Source organism: Erythrolamprus reginae, chromosome 1 (assembly GCF_031021105.1).
Source record: "Erythrolamprus reginae isolate rEryReg1 chromosome 1, rEryReg1.hap1, whole genome shotgun sequence".
Classification (NCBI taxonomy): domain Eukaryota; kingdom Metazoa; phylum Chordata; class Lepidosauria; order Squamata; family Dipsadidae; genus Erythrolamprus; species Erythrolamprus reginae.
In genome coordinates, this window is record NC_091950.1 from 59,593,418 (window position 1) to 59,611,413 (window position 17,996).

Genomic DNA, 17,996 nt, shown 5'->3' on the forward strand with positions numbered 1-17,996 from the left:
TTCTACTGGACTCTTGAGGAATAGAGGTCAGAAAGTGGGTTGAAGGCCCTGCAGCAAAAGGACAGTGCAAAAGTTTTGATAGTGAATGGAAAAAAAATGAGTGGGGTGAGGTGCTATTGGAGATGCATGGAGGAAAGTTCTGTGGCATGATGGGAAGGATTAGTTGAGTATAATTATTACTCAAGAGTAAAAAAGAATGGGATTTGGAGTGGAAAAAGAAAGGGAATAAGGATTGAATGACAGTGAAGGTACAAAGAAAGTCAAAGCAGAATCACCATTCAGGATGGTCTGGAACTGAAGATTTGGATCAGTAGCATTTTTTTTTTTTTTTGTATTTGGCAGGGGGAAGATGTTGCTCTTTTTCACCTGATGGAAAAGCATTGGCAGTAGGTCTTAATGACGGCAGTTTCTTAATGGTAAATTCAGATACTTTGGAGGATCTTGTTTCTTTTCATCACAGGAAAGATGCTATTTCAGAAATACGATTTTCTTCTGGTAAGTAATTGGTTTCAGATCAAAGACATTTGGTAACAATAGTACTTTATGTTCAGAAGAATTAAAATAAACATTTATAAGAGTAAAGTTCACTACAGTGGCAGACTGCATTCTCTGTGTGTGAGGATCTATGCATATAGTAAAAACTAGCCAAAACCCTTAGGAATATTAATATTCACACCTTTAGGAGGAAACCTCCACTCTGATGCCATACTGTTAGTGCTGTATAGCCACTGGACCATGCTAAAACAGATCACAAGTCTATTTAACTGAGTTTTCTCTCTTTGCCAGTTATGAGCAATTCCCAACCTAGAATTACATTGACTTTTGTATGGTATGTGAAGAATTGTATTAAAACAATAGACGTATTAATTTTCTATCCATAATATAATTGAAATAACATTTTCATTTTAATTATTTTTCTTTGATTAATTAATTCTCTATACCCAAGGTAAAATGTAACATTTTCACAATTTTTGGCCTTTGAAATGATTATGAAATTGAAACAATCTATACAGAGATCTTTCTTACAAGAAATAGTTGTGATATTCTGGAAGTACTAGAAATGAATTAAGAAAAACAGAAATTTTCTGTTTTGATGTGAGTTGGTAACGATCTTCCAATATTTAATGGATGCCGCAGACAGGAGAGGGTTGACTTATTCTATAAAGAGCTGGAGGTCTGAACAAGAAGTAATGGTTGGAAACTTTTCAAAGAGACAGTGAAAACAATCAGTGGAACTGTTTGCCTCTAGAAATTGTGGGTGCTGTATCACAAGAGGTTTTTAAGGAGAGATTAGACAGCCATTTGTATGAAATGGTATAGGACAGTGATGGCAAACCTTTTTCCCGCACACCCATAATTCAATGCTTGGGGATGGCAAAAATGGCCTCCCTGCCCCCCTCGGAAGCCCTCTAGAGGCCTGAAACAGCCTATATCCCAGCCTCTAATGAGCCCAGTAGGCCCATTTTTCATGCTCCGCAGGCTCCAGAGGCTTCTCTGGAGCCTGGGGAGGGCAAAAATGCTTCCCCCATCCCTCCAGAGACTCTTCGGAAGCCAAAATGCTCTCCCAGATCCTCTGGCCGAGCCGAAAATCAGCTGGCTAGCACGCACATGCACATTGGAACTGAGCTAGGGTAATGGCTCATATGCCAGCAGATATGGCTCTGCGTACCACATGTGGCACCCATGCCATAGGTTCACCATCACTGGTATAGGGCCTCCTGCTTGGAGTTGGACCAGATCTCTAAGGTCCCTTACAACTCTGTTATGCTGTTATTGTCAAAACAGAAATGTTTAGCGATTAATGAGATGTTATGACATAACATCTCATTAATGAGCCTCCATGAGTCAGGGTGGCACAGTGGTTAGAGAAAAAGAAGAAGAAGAAAAAAAGAGAGAGTGCAGTGCTGCAGACTACTTCTGCTAACTGCCAGCTGCCTGCAATTTGACAGTTCAAATCTCACCAGTCTTAAGGTTGACTCAGCCTTCTATCCTTCCGATTTACCTTCTGAGTAAAATGAGGATCCAGATTGTTGGGGGCAGTATGCTGGCTCTGTAAACTGCTCAGAGAGGGATGTACAGCACTGTAAAGTGCTATTGCTATTGCTATTAATTTCATTAGATGTGTAACATACCATGATTTTTCTCCCCAATGACATCATATGCCATCGCCAAACTAATAATTTTTGCAAATAAATAACAAAAAAATAATTATTGTTAATAAATAATTATGTTTATAAATATTAGGATCACTAAGTGTCTTATTCAATGGTGAGTAACAGTAATAATGGTGAGTAAATGGTTGTTAAGGGAATGGGAGATGGTAATTTAGGGGTTTAAAGTGTTAAGGGAAGGCTTGTGATACTGTGCATAGCCAAAAATGGTGTATTTACTTCTGCATCTCTACTTTGCGGAAATTCAACTTTCGCGGGTGGTCTCGGAACACATCCCCCGCGAAAATCGAGGGAACACTGTACTTATTAAATAAGAGCCATTTTTATGAGATTGGTGAATATATAAATTTGATAAATAAAATAAAAATATTGTTACATATTTTAAAACACAAAGGGAAAAGATTTTTGGTTCTGTGGGTTGTATGGCATTTAACTACGCACTTTGGGATGAAATCCTTTGAATGATGCGGGATTATGAAATGATTTCCAAAAATTGCAGACTACAGTTTCATATGCAGACAACACAGAGTCATCCCCAACAGCCTGCGCCTGTGTTCAGCACAGCCCACCCCCCACAGTCCTTTCAGAAGTTCCAAAAAGGCCCCCATTTGAACTACTCAGGTGACCCTGAGAACACAGATAAACCTCCAAGTGGCCTCTCTAAACTAAATGAATAGACAATAGACCTGCCTATAAGGAATATAAATCCTTCCATTTGCATCATCATCTTTACAATTAATGGTGACTGTATCAGTGCATGGATTCAGAACTGCAATGTTATGATTGTCCCAAAGGTGCTTTTTTCAAGAGGTAACTGGACTTTCTTGGGTTTTTTGAAGATGTTTCACATCTCATCCAAAAAATCTCATCAGCTCTGAGAAGAAAAGAAAGTCCAGTTGCCTCTTGAAAAAACACCTTTGAGACAATCATGATCTGGATGACTGAGAATCTCCATAGACATCTGAGTCTAGATAAAGTGATCCAAATGTTGGCATCTGCTGAGAGAACTTACCAGTAGAATACTGAAAATGATGTGAAAATACTTACCTCCTTATAATTGCATTGTAGGTGCTGGAAAATACCTAGCTGTAGGATCATATGATAGTTTTGTAGATATCTACAATGTAATGAGCAGTAAAAGGGTTGGAATCTGCAAGGGAGCCTCCAGTTATATAACCCATATGGATTGGGACATAAGAGGTAAGGAAATACAATTACTGCAAAATGATTATTCTTGGTAGCTGCTTGTGGAGTAAATGACTACTAATGGCTGGCAAAGCCAAGTGATGTAATTGATGGAGCCACTTAAATACAATAATCTACCATCTTCTTTTGAAAAATGCTTAAGAACACTTAAGGACAGTAAATTTAACTGAGACTAACTTTTTGAAACACATTCTGTAATAAGGCTTGCCAATCAAGCCCTTCTTCCTCTTTCATCCCCTGCTATTTTTCCAGTGTGATGGGAAATCCTCAGGATGGGGACTTTTATCACGGAGGTTTTAAATCTCTTGGGAGCCAAATTTAGTTGGAAAATTTAGCCAAAGAAATAGACTGGAAAGATGTTTGAAGCTATTTGTGTTTGGAGCAAAGTGAACATTCCCTGGGAAGTTGAAACGATTCTCTTCTGTGCTCCTTAGTCCACAAAGTACATAGAATCCTGGTGACCTGGGTGGTTTGCCCTGATGCTAAACTACTGATTACTCTGTGGGCCTCCTATGTGATATGTCAAGGAGCTGCTTTCCTCCTAATTGGCTTTTGGAGTCAAGTGTGTGAAGTGGACATCTGATTTCATTGATGCCAATGTTCTTGGTGAATGTGTGACAGATAAAAACAGCAGCAGTGTTCATACAGTCTGATGCTGCTGAATACAGCTATGGCCTGGGAAATTGCAGGTGTCACAGCTGTTGAAGGAAGTCTCTGTTTGCCATTTACCCTGATTCCAGGCAATTATCTCTGATTAAAAATCTAATAAATAATAATAATAATTACAGCTCTACAGTTTAGAAAGTATAAAGCCATACAGAGTAAGTTTCTGATAATTCTGAAGGTTTCCTAAATAATTCCCAAATAGTAGTGATAAATATCTCCCAAATGCCCTGGATAAGTGTCATAATTTAGTATTCTACGATCAATCAAATGTTCAGTAAGATAATCAGTGAGCTGTGCTTTTCGTTTTGTTTTGTTTTTCAGGCAAGCTTCTACAAGTCAACACTGGTGCTAAAGAACAGTTATTTTTTGAAGCTCCACGGGGGAAAAGGCAGATAATTTCTACTGCACGGGTAAAAAAGATAACCATTGTTTTGTTACGTTATGTTTTGTTTTGTTATGTTTTATTTTGTCATTTACATGACATTTGGGATTTTTTTCTACAATTAAATTTCAGATAAGAATGGAAAATTATACTGTATAATCTAGGAGAAAATCATAGTTAATCATAATTAACATAAACTTTTGTGATTTGAATGTCACTTCTCAGTATTAAAATGAAGTAGAACACGATGCTTGCTTGCTTTTCTTAATTTGTGTGGAGGCTACACCTTAAGCGGAATCAGTTTATATCTTTCTATAAAAATAAAATCCATGCTTCCATGGAATCTGTTTTTTGTGTGTATGTTTTTATGGTTGTTTCCAAAGTTTGGAATCTATCAGACATGGTAATTAGATCATCCAGTATTGGTAGAAATGATGGACAGAAATAAAGTGTGGGAGCTTTTTGTAGGAAATTGGCTATATTTTTGTTTATTTCCAGGCAGGTATTGTGGGCATAATTTGAGCACATGTGGCATTTTTTGCATTTTTCATTCTCTTTGGTGGTTTTGTTTCATTTGTAGCATATATCGTCATTGGCAGAGGTGTCTTCCATTTGGGGTGTTTGATTGTGGAGTTTTTTTGTTTGGCATGGTTAATAATCCAATAGTGGTTGACAAAAGATCAACAGTCAAATAGTGGCTGACAGATTGGTGCCTGGATTACTAATTGATCAATTGAATGGAAATAGACAGTTAAATGTTATAATGAGAAATGATGGTAGGAAGGAATGTTGGTTGAAAGACAACTAGACTACCAGATGATCCTGTGGGTGAAACACGCTGAAAGCTATGGAATACTAAAAAAGGTTTGATACATGTTGAAACAGGCTGAAATACTTTTTCAGAATTGCTTTACTTGTTTGTTTCTTGGTAATATAGGTAGCAGCAGCTGGTTCTGGAGGGTCATTAAGTTTTAGTCATTAAGTAGCAGAGATGTGACCCCACTAAGAGTGCTTCAAAATAGTGACTATGAGCAGCAGTGGTGCTTCTGGAAAAATTCCTTTATGTCCTCCAGATGTCCTAACTTTCATGCATTTTTTTTAAAAAAAGATCCTTATTTTTTGTTAATGAAAAGCTAAATATAAATTTCTACTATATTTGTTAGAAAGTCTCTGATTTTACATGGCTCCCTTTTTGTTCTTAAGAAATAAAAATGGTGAATGAATATAGCCCAATCTTTTATTTGGAAATACAGTACATCCTTCAGTCCCATGCAAAAGAAAAAGTTATGTGAGCTTATAGGCTACTAGGGTTCTACAAAAGGAAGCGGGATGTAGTTATATATAATAAATGTGTTGAATAGGGTGAATGGAAGAGGCAGACAGAATTGGCTTTAAAACAATAGCTCTTTATTTGGGAACTATTTACAATCCAGTAAGGCTCTGTTTGACAACTTGCCCTTTTATAGGGAGCTGTCAGCAGTGTAGGCAATCAGCAGTCAGTTTTTTTCCCTCCAGAATGAAGGACCTTGCTGAAGCCTATGCACTTTAGTCTGAGAATGTAACAAAATAGATGGTTTTGAATGGCCTTACCCTTAGTGGCAGCCATAATTAAAACTGTATTATCTCTTATTGGCAGCCATTTCTGGAGCACATTCAAACTATAGTCTCATAAGTTCTCAAAAAAAGGATTGTCTGTTTTCTAGGATAGTGATTCATATTTACTGTGTGATTATTTTATGTCTATAAATCCTGAAATTGTTTTCTGGATAACAGTTGAATAACTTTTCTTACCATGTTTAATTAACAAACTTTGATTGTAAAAGGCATGAGTATTATTTCCTATCACAAAGCTAGCATCCCTAATTAATATAATGGTTTGTATCACTGAAGTGGCACAGTAGAGAGTGGAAACAAGCATGAGAAACTACAAATAAGCAATTGAAGAAATGTAATAGAATAGCATAGTGAGAATTGCTGTTTTGCCCTTTCAGGGAGACTGAAAAACTCATCTCTATGAATTCAGTTCAAATGCTACAAGTATGATTTATACTAATTACCAGCAAGACACAAGAAGTCAAGATATGTCCAGGGAATCTTTATGATTTCCATATTAAAAAAAAGACCTTCCCAAAATTTTCCTACAAATGAATAACAAGAATATAAAAATCACTGAGCTACAATCCTATGTGCATTATATAAAAGTAAGCTCTGATTAACAGAGTAAGGTTTATTTCCAAAAAACCCCCCATTCCCTGGATTGTGCTCTAACTACTTCAGATTTATTTCCTCTGCAGTTTACATTCTGTCGTTCAAGAGAGTCATATAAGCAGCAAGTTTTCATTTTTGGACACAGTGGCAATGAACCTTCTATACACCGATTATAATAATTATAATTTTCTAATTGAACCCATTATGTTTTCATGTTAGCTATTAAGACTTCAGTCAGTCAGAACAATAGTTAAAATAAAGCATTAAAAATTACACTGAAAGAGCAATTCAAATATTTTTTGTTAAAATTAAAATGATATTAATAATCAAAATAATTGCCAGGCATGTAAAGGTAAGATCTCATTGGTAATATTTTGATATTTTAAATTGAAATTTAGTTTAAACTAATATATATGGGTAGTAATTTACAGGACTGCCTCCTGCCTCATACCTTGCTATGGCCAGTAAGCGCCCATAGAATCGGCCTTCTCCAGGTCCCATCCGCCAAACAATGTTGGTTGGTGGGACCTCGGGGAAGAGCCTTCTCTGTGGCGGTTCCAACCTTGTGGAATCAACTGCCCCCAGAAATCTGCACTATCTCCATCCTACCGGTCTTCTGGAAAGCCATTAAGACCTGGTTTTTCTGGCAAGCCTGGAATTAAGATTGACTGTAATTATGCATGGTTTATAATGATATTATTGTTTTCATTGCATTGTTCATTTTATTGTTATATTTCTATCATTTTTTACTGCTGTTGTATTTATGATTGCTGTTAGCCTCTCTGAGTCTGTTTTGGAGTGAGTGTCATATAAATACAATAAAACAAACAAACAAACAAACAAACAAAGTGTATGCATCAGATTGGACCTAATCCTAATCCCTGGAAAAGATGGATTATTCAGAATAGATGTTCTTCAAGGTGGAGTAAAAAAAAAAATCTAAACCAAATTTCTGGTTTTAAGGCTCAAAGAAACACCAGTCCTTATCTATTTCTCTGGAAACATGAGTACCAGAAAGAAAAAGACTACAGAAGCTGCAGCCCATAAAAGAGACACATGTTTGTCATATGTGATAATAGGGGAAAGGAGGAAGATTTATGGTTAGTGACTGACAAAAACGCTTCTAAACCAGAGTAATTTTTGTGATCAGGTTACTATCTTTTTAGGCAGAAAAGATTTCCTGGGCATCCTGGACGAGTGTTTTAGGTACGTGCTGTGAAGGAATATGGCCAATAATTGGAGAAGTCACAGATGTAAGTGCTTCATGCCTCAGTAGTGACAGTACAGTCTTGGCAACAGGAGATGATTTTGGATTTGTAAAACTTTTCCACTTCCCTGCCAAAGTAAGTAAAATAAAACAAGGCAATCCTATAGTTTTTACGTGTAGCAACATGCTTATTAGGAGGAATCCACTATATTTATGTTGTCTGTCCGTCTGTCTGTCTGTTTCTATAGTATATTTACGGGACTGTCTCCTGCCATATACCTTCCAAAGATCTATAAGAACACACAGAGTTGGCCTCCTACAGGTCCAATCGACCAAGCAATGCAGGTTGGCGGGGCCATGGGAGAGGGCCTTCTCTGTTGTTGTTGCCCCAACTCTATGGAACCAACTCCCCCCCCCCGAGGTCCGTACTGTTCCCACTCTGTTGGTTTTTCCTAAGGCCACTAAAACCTGGCTTTGCCCGCAGGCCTGTGGCCCATGAATTTAATACGTATCATGGCCATTTGTATGAATGTTATGTATGCATGTTAATGGGACTGTTTTTTAATTAAGATTTTATAGTTTAGTTGTTATGTTTGACCTTTGTAATTTTTATACTGTTGTAACCCGCCCTGAGTCCTTTGGGATTGGGTGCCATAGAAGTCGAATAAAAAATAAATAAATATAATAATAATAATAATGATGATAATGATAATGATGATGATGATGATGATATTAATATACTGTAAATGTATGGCTGAATCCCTGGTTATACCTTTCATTTTACTTCTTTTGTTAAACCAGTGACAGTTTCAGATACATTCATTTTATCAAAATATTAGAATCTGCATGCTTTAGCCAAATTAGAAAGTAGAATATACAAACTATTTGAGGATGTATTCCCTGTTTTATGAGAGAGATTATAAAAGTTTATCAATTAACAATTTTAATGAGTTAAAAATCCTGGTCTCAATAAACACTACAGTTTTCAGCATGACTATAGTTCTTATATTCATCTTTTTCAAGTATGTGAATGGCTTGTTTCTTGATTTTGTTAATATCCATGGTAATTTTTCTACTTGGTATTCATATATATTTATTTGATATTGTTTTAATTTTCTTAATGTTTTATGATCTACACTTTCCAGAGTCACTCCTTCAAATGGGCATCTAAATAAAAAAATAAAAAATAAATATAAATAAATAAATAAATAAATAAAGCATGTATCACCATCCTATCATCCCTACACCTCTCCCAGTTTAAATCATATATCTATTGAACCATTCCATGCATTCTAATGTAGTATAAAAAAAAGCTTTAAATAAAATTTGTTAGTGTTTAAAGGTACTACAAGGCTTCTGATTTATAACAAAAACAAATTCATTATTATAGGAAGTATATTATTGTGTGGGAGAAGGGACAGTGCTTTCAACATTGGAATGATGAAATTATACCAGTCTCACAATTGTGGATTGTAAATATATACTTCTTTTGCATTTATGAACTGGATTTCTGTCAACATGGTGGAAAATAATTTTCTATGGGTGGCAGTTCAATGATTTATTTTAAAAAATAGGCTCAATCATGCCTGTTGCATGTGTTATGTTTTCTGTGTGTAATGTTTGTTTCTTTTTTCCCTATAATAATTTTAAACAAGGAATCCATGCAACTTCTGGAATATTCATAAACTTATCAATCAAGGTTCATAGCTGTGTTAATGATTAGGAAGAGCTCTTACGTTAAATTTGAACATAATCAACCACTTATGCATTGCATAGTAGAATGTTCAAGATTAAAGCATGCACATATTTCAAAATCCCAGCGACCCATCAGGTCCCACAGAGTGGGCCTTCTCCGGGTCCCATCAACTAAACAATGTCAGTTGGTGGGCTCCAGGGGAAGAGCCTTCTCTTTGGCGGCCCCGACTCTCTGGAACCAGCTCCCCCCAGAGATTAGAACTGCCCCTACCCTCCTCGCCTTTCGCAAACTCCTTAAAACCCATCTTTGTCGTCAGGCATGGGGGAACTGAGATATCTCCCCTGGGCCTATACAATTTATGTATGGTATGCTTATGTGTATGTCTGTTTAATAATGGGTTTTTTTAATATTTTAAATTGTAAATTATTAGATTTGTTATAAACTGTTTTTATTGTGTTGTGAGCCGCCCCGAGTCTGCAGAGAGGGGCGGCATACAAATCTAATAAATAATAATAATAATAATAATAATAATAATAATAATAATAAAATCACTGCTGGAGATCTGCAAATTTGGGTTTTAATCTAATAACTCCATTCCTTTGTATCTGTTCTAATAAGAATCCTAACATTGGCATTAACTGCATAGAGATGGATGAGTCTTCAGTTAAAGCAAAATTAAAAAATGTGTTTTTACATAATTATTTTTATTTAATTGTGAATTAAGCATTTGTTTATTTCTCATTTAGGGAAAATACAGTAAATTTAAGCGCTATGTGGCTCATAGCACACATGTGACAAATGTCCGCTGGACTCACGATGACAGTTTATTAGTCAGTATTGGAGGAGGAGATATGTCACTAATGTTATGGACCCATGAGATGGAGGGTCATCGAGAAACTAGGCAGTGTGATAGTGAAGAATCTGACCTGGATTCTGAGGAAGATGGGGGTAAGTAACCATAGATAATGGTTAACAATAATAGAATTATTTCTTCTTATAAAATCTGCAGTATGAAATAGAAACCTCTATTTAGGTATCATCGGTTAATTTTTATTATGATTCAACTATGCATCGGGAGGTATAGTCCAACTATAATATCATAAGATCATATAGCTAACAATTCGAAAGTATGAAAATACAAGTAGGTATCATTTCAGTGGGAAGGTAACAAAGTTCCATGCGCCTTTGGGGTATAGTCGTGCTGGCTCCCTGGGCCAAGAAACAGATGTTCACCATGCCCCAAAATTGAACAAGAGAATCCTTTACTTTTTTATACCTGGGGAGGAAAGTATGCTTGTTCAACCCGCTGCTCACAGGCTTCCTGTAGCCCTGGATAGCTAGTAATGTGGCCACACAAGTTCATAAAGTTTTAATATTATTATGTGATTTATGTAAATTAACCATACTATACATTTTATATGTATATTTTATATGCCCAAGGTAATCCTTATTCATTCAAAAGTATTAAACACTTAAATATTTTCAAGAGTGGGTGGTGGGGTTTTTTGGACCTAGAATATTTACTTATTTAGCATAGTGAATATTTGATTAAATATCATAAAACAGGAGTGTCAAACTGATGGCCTGTGGGCCAGATGCGTCATGCACAGGCCATGCCCATCCCAGCTCCGTGAAGGAAAAAACATCATGATACATCAAAAAAGTCACATCATGTGATGACAACATGATGCGGGGGGTTTGACACCCTTGGCATAAAGTATAAGTTGTAATATTATTGAAAAGTGAAAAGGGTCTTTTTGGAAAAGAAAGGTTCTTCTTGTTTGAAAGACTATTTTAGAATCAACCTATTGATTTGTCTTTGGTCTGAAAAAAGAATCCTTATATAAATAAAATATTATAATATCTAGCATATTTCTTAGCTCCAATACTATTAAAATTATGATTGTTTTATTAGGATATGATAGTGATGTCACAAGAGAAAATGAAATTAATTATACCATTAAAGCCTTATCAACCAACATAAGACCTATGTTTGGAATCAAGCCTCATCTGCAGCAAAAAGAGCCTTCAGCTGATGAAAGGTACTTCTAACTTTGCAAAACAATACAATATTTATGTACTATATGGCCACTGACATACCATAGCAACTCTGAGCAATTAAACATAGAAACATAGAAGATTGACGGCAGAAAAAGACCTCATGGTCTATCTAGTCTGCCCTTATACGATTTCTTGTATTTTATCTTAGGATGGATATATGTTTATCCCAGGCATGTTTAAATTCAGATACTGTACTGTGGATTTACCAACCACGTTTGCTGGAAGTTTGTTCCAAGCATCTACTACTCTTTCAGTAACATGTATATGAGTTAAAAAGTTAATTTTATTACATATTGACTCATGTAATAATAATTTGTGATGCTTGAACTTAAGATCACTGGTTTAATTAATGGCCTAATGGATCCTCATTTCATCAGAAATAATTTGTATTGCATACTTCAAAATCTGGTAACTGAATCCCGCTGTATTTTATATTTACAGTTCTCCTGTGAATTTATCTGAATGCATCTCTGGGTTTTAACCATGAACCTTAGCTTTAAAGGCCTGTGTAACTAGTACCCAAGAAAAACTCTACCATAACTCTAACTTTAAGATGGGAATTTGTGATAATAGTTTCCTACCAAGCCTAATAATATATTCTTTATGCATTATTCAGGCAAGACATTTGAAAGTGTCATTTCTAACACAGCAGGAAGCAAAATATTTAAGAATTATAAAACATTTTTATAAGAAGGCTGAAAGAGAACACAAATAAATCTAGTAAGGAAAAGATTACTGTAGATGTAGATTTACTCAGAGACCACAGTTTCCTGGAACAGTGCATAGAGAAAAAAATCTAATACATTTAAACACTTTCCCATAGCACTGCTAAAAATATTTATTTCTAAATGGTTTACAGAAGTTTACAATACATTGTACATATTCTTGTCCATTATGCTTCATGTGAACTTAGTATTAATATCTTTGTTCAAAATTGGGAATCAGTCCAGACACAGACTTGCTCATAATGCAGAATGGAAGTTATATTAATATATCATAAAATATATCTTTTACAAATTATTATCCATTTTAAATATTAGGGAATCAAACAATAATAATCCTCTTAATTAATAGTCCATTCTCTTTCCAGTACATTTATACTGTGCCTTTTTTTCAGTAATTTAATTTTCCTGTTTATTTTTTTATGCTTGCTATGAAGGCAAGGGGTTGTAAGGTGAGTTACTTTTATAAAATCACTATAAATCATGTTATTGAGTCAAATCTCAATAGAAAACAAAATAGGTTTGAACTTAGGAAAATGATATCATTTGTCAAGTGGGATTCTAAGGAACACTGTGTTGGAACCAAATGGTTTCCTTTGACTGTGTTTAACAGAATGATATGAATGTGAGATTACCATGTTTCCATCTCCAGCAGAGTATTCCTACGATTGCTGGGGCAACATCTGATATGTATGTCAGAGGCTACTGGATATATGAGTTTCTTCCCTCTGAGAGTAGGAGTATGATATTCTTAGGAGAAATTTTATACAAGATATTTTCACCAGCCTTCCAAAAGGAAGCCTTGCAATCAGGAAATCAACGTTTAGAAAATCCAAAAGGAATTGTACAGAGGCTAGATCTGTTAGATCCTAGCTACACATACCTATATGTTATAACAGGTTGGCAATTTTGCTTTACTTCAATCAAATTCCTTGTGTGTCCAATCACACTTGGCCAATAAAAATTCTATTCTATTCTATTCTATTCTATTCTGTTTACTGACTTCTGACAATCTGTCTATATTGTGAGAACCAAACTATTAAGAGGACATGTTGTCCCAGCACTTTGAGCAGCTCTGAGATTCTTTTTATTTTTAGGAAGGAATTGATAAACTGGTTTGCACAATTTGCGTGTTGGTGTTTTGTTTTAGCTCAGTTGTTCCATAAATCTGGAGTTGTTCCTCATGCTCTTCAGGTTGCAAATTGAATAGGCTGTGGGATATTATCAGGGAGAGTTGGGGAAGGACATTATTTTAGGGGGGGAAATCAGATGTTATGTTGAATAAATTACTGCCTTGCATATTTTTACTTCTTAAACTTCTTAAAAAACACATTGAGTACAATTGTCTGCGCGGGGAGTACAAGAAGGTGGGGTTTTGATTATGTTCTTTGGTTATGAATATTGATCATATTATTACAAAGAGTAAGAAAGAAACTGCTGTGATCAACCAGTTTTCTCTAATAGTTTCTATACAGAGCAAATAAAAATTCAATTTGTAATGGAAAAAATATTTATTTATTTATTTATTCATAGACACATACATGTAATTCTGAGGCTTCCAAACACTGGGTATACAGGATTAAAAGCAGAAAAACAATACAAATGTAACCATCTGGAAAAAACAACACTATCAGATAAAATTTGACAGGGGCTCAGCACGACCCTAATCCAAATCCTTAGGGAATAGCCAAAATTTCAGTGATGTTTTGAGCATCATCCGGGTGGGAGCCATATGGACTGATAATGTTCCAGAGGGCATATGTCTTGGAGTCTTAAGAACCCGAGCTGGGAAAAATTTCCCAGGAAATTTGAGAGCGGCATGAAGGCCCGGCCTGTTTCCTGCCATTCCCCCTTTAATCCCAGCCATCTGGGCTGCCAGAGGTGCCTTTTGGTGACGCTTAAGGAGGCTTTGGCAGTCCAGAGTGAACAAAGCATTTTCCTTTCTCTGGCCACTTGGAGAGGGAATAAACCTCTGCCAGCGCCCAGACAAAAGAAACGCTCCCTTCGCTCTGGGCAGCCGAGGAGTCACCACAACGAAGGAAAGGTGCCGGCTACAAAATGAGCGAGCGAGAGGAGAGGGGAGCCCTTCAGTATAGGAAGGAAGAGACAGCAGGTAGCAGCAGCAGCAGCCAGTATGTGGGAGGCAGTACAGTGGTACCTCGGTTCTCGACCACAATTCGTTCCAGAAGTGTGGTCGAGAACCGATTTGGTTGAGTACCAAATTAATTTATCTCATAGGAAATAATGGAAATGGATTTAATTGGTTCCCTGTCGCTGGGAACCAATTAAATCTATTTTTTTTATTTCCTATGGGATAAAAAATCTGAGGAGCTCTATAAGCGCTCCAAGCTGCAGGAAGGGTGGGGGCGGCTGCAATCCCGGCAGCTTCGGGGGGCTCCTTTCCTCAGTGCTTTGTCTTGTTACCTATAGGCAGCTGCACTAACTTTCTCCTTCCCGGCAGCAGCAACGGCGGCGGCTTCCCTTCGAGTAGCAAGAAGCGCCGGGAACGTCACATAATGAAGGGAAGCTGCTGGAGCAGCGGCAACTGCTGAGATGGCTCCAGCGGCTTCCCTTCATCACGTGACGTTCCCAGCGCTGTTGTTCCTCAAAGAGAAGCCGCCGCCGTTGCCGCCGCCAAGAAGGAGAAAGTTGGTGCAGCTGCCTACAGGTAACAAGACAAAGCATTGAGGAAAAGAGCACCCCGAAGCTGCCGGGATTGCAGCCGCCCCCCGGGGGTAACATTTTGGATAATGAACAAAATTTTCTGTGGCTGTTCGGTATCCGAATTTTTGTTTGGATACTGAAGGAAATTTTTGCTGAAAATTTTGTTTGGTATCCGAAATGTACGACAACCAAGGCATTTGAGAACCTAGGTACTACTGTACATGGGAGGCAACCTCGCGCTGGGTGTATGGGACGCGCATGCTCCTCCTTGCTGCCTCAGAGTTCCTCTTTTTTTTAAGTCTTAAAGTTTTGGATTTTTTTTTATTCCTCTCACCTCACCTTCTTCCTTCAGGAGCGACTCTCCTCCTCCTCTTCTTCCTCCTCCACCTCCTCTCACCCAAATCCGAGCTTTTATTTCTTTCCTAATGGGTTTGCACACATTATTTGCTTTTACATTGATTCCCATGGGAAAAATTGCTTCTACTTAAGAACGTTTCCTGGTCACGGAACAAATTAAGTTCTTAAGTAGAGGTACCACTGTACTAACATTCTGTGAAGCAACACTGTGAATATTGAACTCCACCAGGAAGGAACTAGTCACACCAAACAGGGCCATTGGGAGGATATTGATAGATATAATAATAAATGGAGAAATAACATCTTGCCACCCACAGTTTATTTGGGTTTGGCCAGTTTCATTCTTTGCTCTATTGCTCTTACTGATGTAGATCTTTCATTTTCAAATGACTGTTTCAAGGAGCCAAAGCTATATCAGATAACAAAGTTACTGTATCTTTGTTACTATAACTAAAGAGCTATATCAAGCAAGCTTTCTAAATTATGCAAGGTTTAGAATCCAGAGAGTATAGTAGTGCTTTAAATTACCCACCCCTGATGTAATTTATTGTTGGATGAAACTAGTCTCTAGGTTGGCAGGATAATTTTAGTAACACGCATAACAAAAGAAATGAAAATGATATTGAGCAGGAGTATTCCTATGAAGATATTGAGTAATAGATAGAATTGATTTAAAATTTATTCAATCTAGTTTGTGTACTATAATATGAACAATATAAGTATTAGATAGTATTGTGAGAAAAGATATCATATTGTAAATAGGCGCATCAAAATGTTAACCTGTAGAGTTGCTTCCAAAAGGATTGTGACTAGTACTGTTTATCAAATGAGATTATACAGCTGTTCATACTTTCTTTCATACCAATTATATTGTTTAAGGAAAAACAGTAAAGAAGTTATGAGGAAAATCTGGAAAATTTATCAGTGGAACCTTGTTATTCTTTATAAAATTCTATATATAAGGCAGGGTGACTTCATAAAGGCTCTGTTTTTCTCTCACTAAATTTCAGTTCAAATGTTTTAAATATTTTTGAGTAATGGGAAGAGGTGTGGAATTCCACATACTTCAGAACTCGACCAGGGTAAAACAATAGACACAATTTATATAGACCTCTGTAAAACTTTTGATTCAGTGGTACATGACAAACTACTTTTAAAACTAAAATCTTGTGGCATTTCCAGTTCCCTGCATAAATGGATAGCTGTGTTCTTATCAAATAGGCAACAAATAGTCAAAATTGGGAACACCATATTAAACCCTGCACCTATTAACAGCGGTGTCCCCCAAGTAGCGTTCTAGGACCTACTCTTTATACTTTACATAAATGACCTTTGCAATCATATTATAAACAACTGTGTTCTCTTCGCTGATGATTTAAAACTATTTAATACCGTGGACAATGCTGCTACTCTACAAAAAGACCTTGACTATGAGTCAGAATGGTTAAATAATTGGCATCTCCAAATTTCAACTAATAAATGCTCTATCTTACACATTGACCAAAAAACCAGTATGCAAAATACAAGTTGGGGGGATACGACCTGGTAGATGACCCTCACTCTGTCAAGGACCTTGGAGTACTCACCTCAAATGATCACAGATACAGTGCCAGAGCTCACTGTAATATCATTGCCAAAAAGGTATTAAGAGTTGTTTAACCTAATCTTGTATAACGTATTCTCCGGTCATATAGAACTGCAAACTAAGGCATACAAAACTTTTGCTAGACCAATTCTTGAATCCAGCTCATGCAGTGCCCTAGTTCTGGAATCCTCACTGCTTATTAGGCATTAATACAAGCGAGCAAGTCCAGAGATTCTTCACAAGAAGATTCCTCCACTTCTCTGCTTGCAACAGAATACCTTCTGCCACCAGACTTGAAATTTTGGGCTTAGACAACTTAGAATTTCATCATCTTCGATCTGACCTAAGCGTAGTACATAAAATTATCTGCTACAATGTCCTACCTGTCAGTGAATATTTCAGCTTCAATTACAAAAATAGATGAGCACACAATAGATACAAACATATGATAAACTGCTCCATACCTGATTGCAGAAAATACGTGTTGTCAGTGCCTGGAATGCACTACCTGACTCTGTGGTTTCTTCCCCAAATCCCCAAAACTTTAACCTTAAATTGTCTACTGTCGACCTCACCCCATTTGTAAGAGGTCTTTAAGTGGCATCCATAAGCGCACCAGCATGCCTACTGTCCCTGTCCTAAATTTACTTTGTTTTATATCTATTTTATGTATTCGTAATAATGTTTTTACTTATGTCTGTTATCTAATACATGCTTGACTAAATAAACAAACAAACAAATAAATAAACAAACAAACCTATCAGAGCCCCCCCAATAGCTTTATTGCTGTGTGCAATAGCAATAAATGAACAAGTGTTACTCAGAGTTGCTTGAATTTGACTGTTCATTAGGTACCCCAATAAATCATATGAATAAGAATATATTAAATGTATATGGAGCCCTGCTTTCAGCATCACTAGGAATGTAAAAATAGATCCTTGAAAAGCATTCAAAACTTTTCTTTCAAGTTTTTGCCTCTTGGTGGTAATTAATTGTCAGAGAAATTTTGTCGACAGGCATTGTGCATTAAAATAATTCTGGAATAACAGCAAATATCTGAAGCTCGGGTGT

The 17,996-nt window shown here is 36.6% G+C and overlaps 1 protein-coding gene across 4 annotated transcripts in view; it reads left to right on the forward strand.

Annotated features, from left to right (window-relative positions):
- The window catches only part of EML5 (EMAP like 5), a 112,868-nt gene that overhangs the window by 57,652 nt on the left and 37,220 nt on the right, over positions 1 to 17,996 (forward strand). For 2 of the 4 annotated variants that reach the window (XM_070733650.1, XM_070733662.1), the window contains exons 22-28: positions 343 to 495; positions 3,240 to 3,371; positions 4,365 to 4,453; positions 7,800 to 7,976; positions 10,283 to 10,484; positions 11,452 to 11,578; positions 12,757 to 12,771. In XM_070733650.1, the coding sequence (XP_070589751.1) occupies positions 343 to 495; positions 3,240 to 3,371; positions 4,365 to 4,453; positions 7,800 to 7,976; positions 10,283 to 10,484; positions 11,452 to 11,578; positions 12,757 to 12,771 (895 nt within the window). The remainder of the gene's footprint in view (positions 1 to 342; positions 496 to 3,239; positions 3,372 to 4,364; positions 4,454 to 7,799; positions 7,977 to 10,282; positions 10,485 to 11,451; positions 11,579 to 12,756; positions 12,772 to 17,996) is intronic. The other 2 variants (XM_070733655.1, XM_070733672.1) reach the window with 1 other exon arrangement.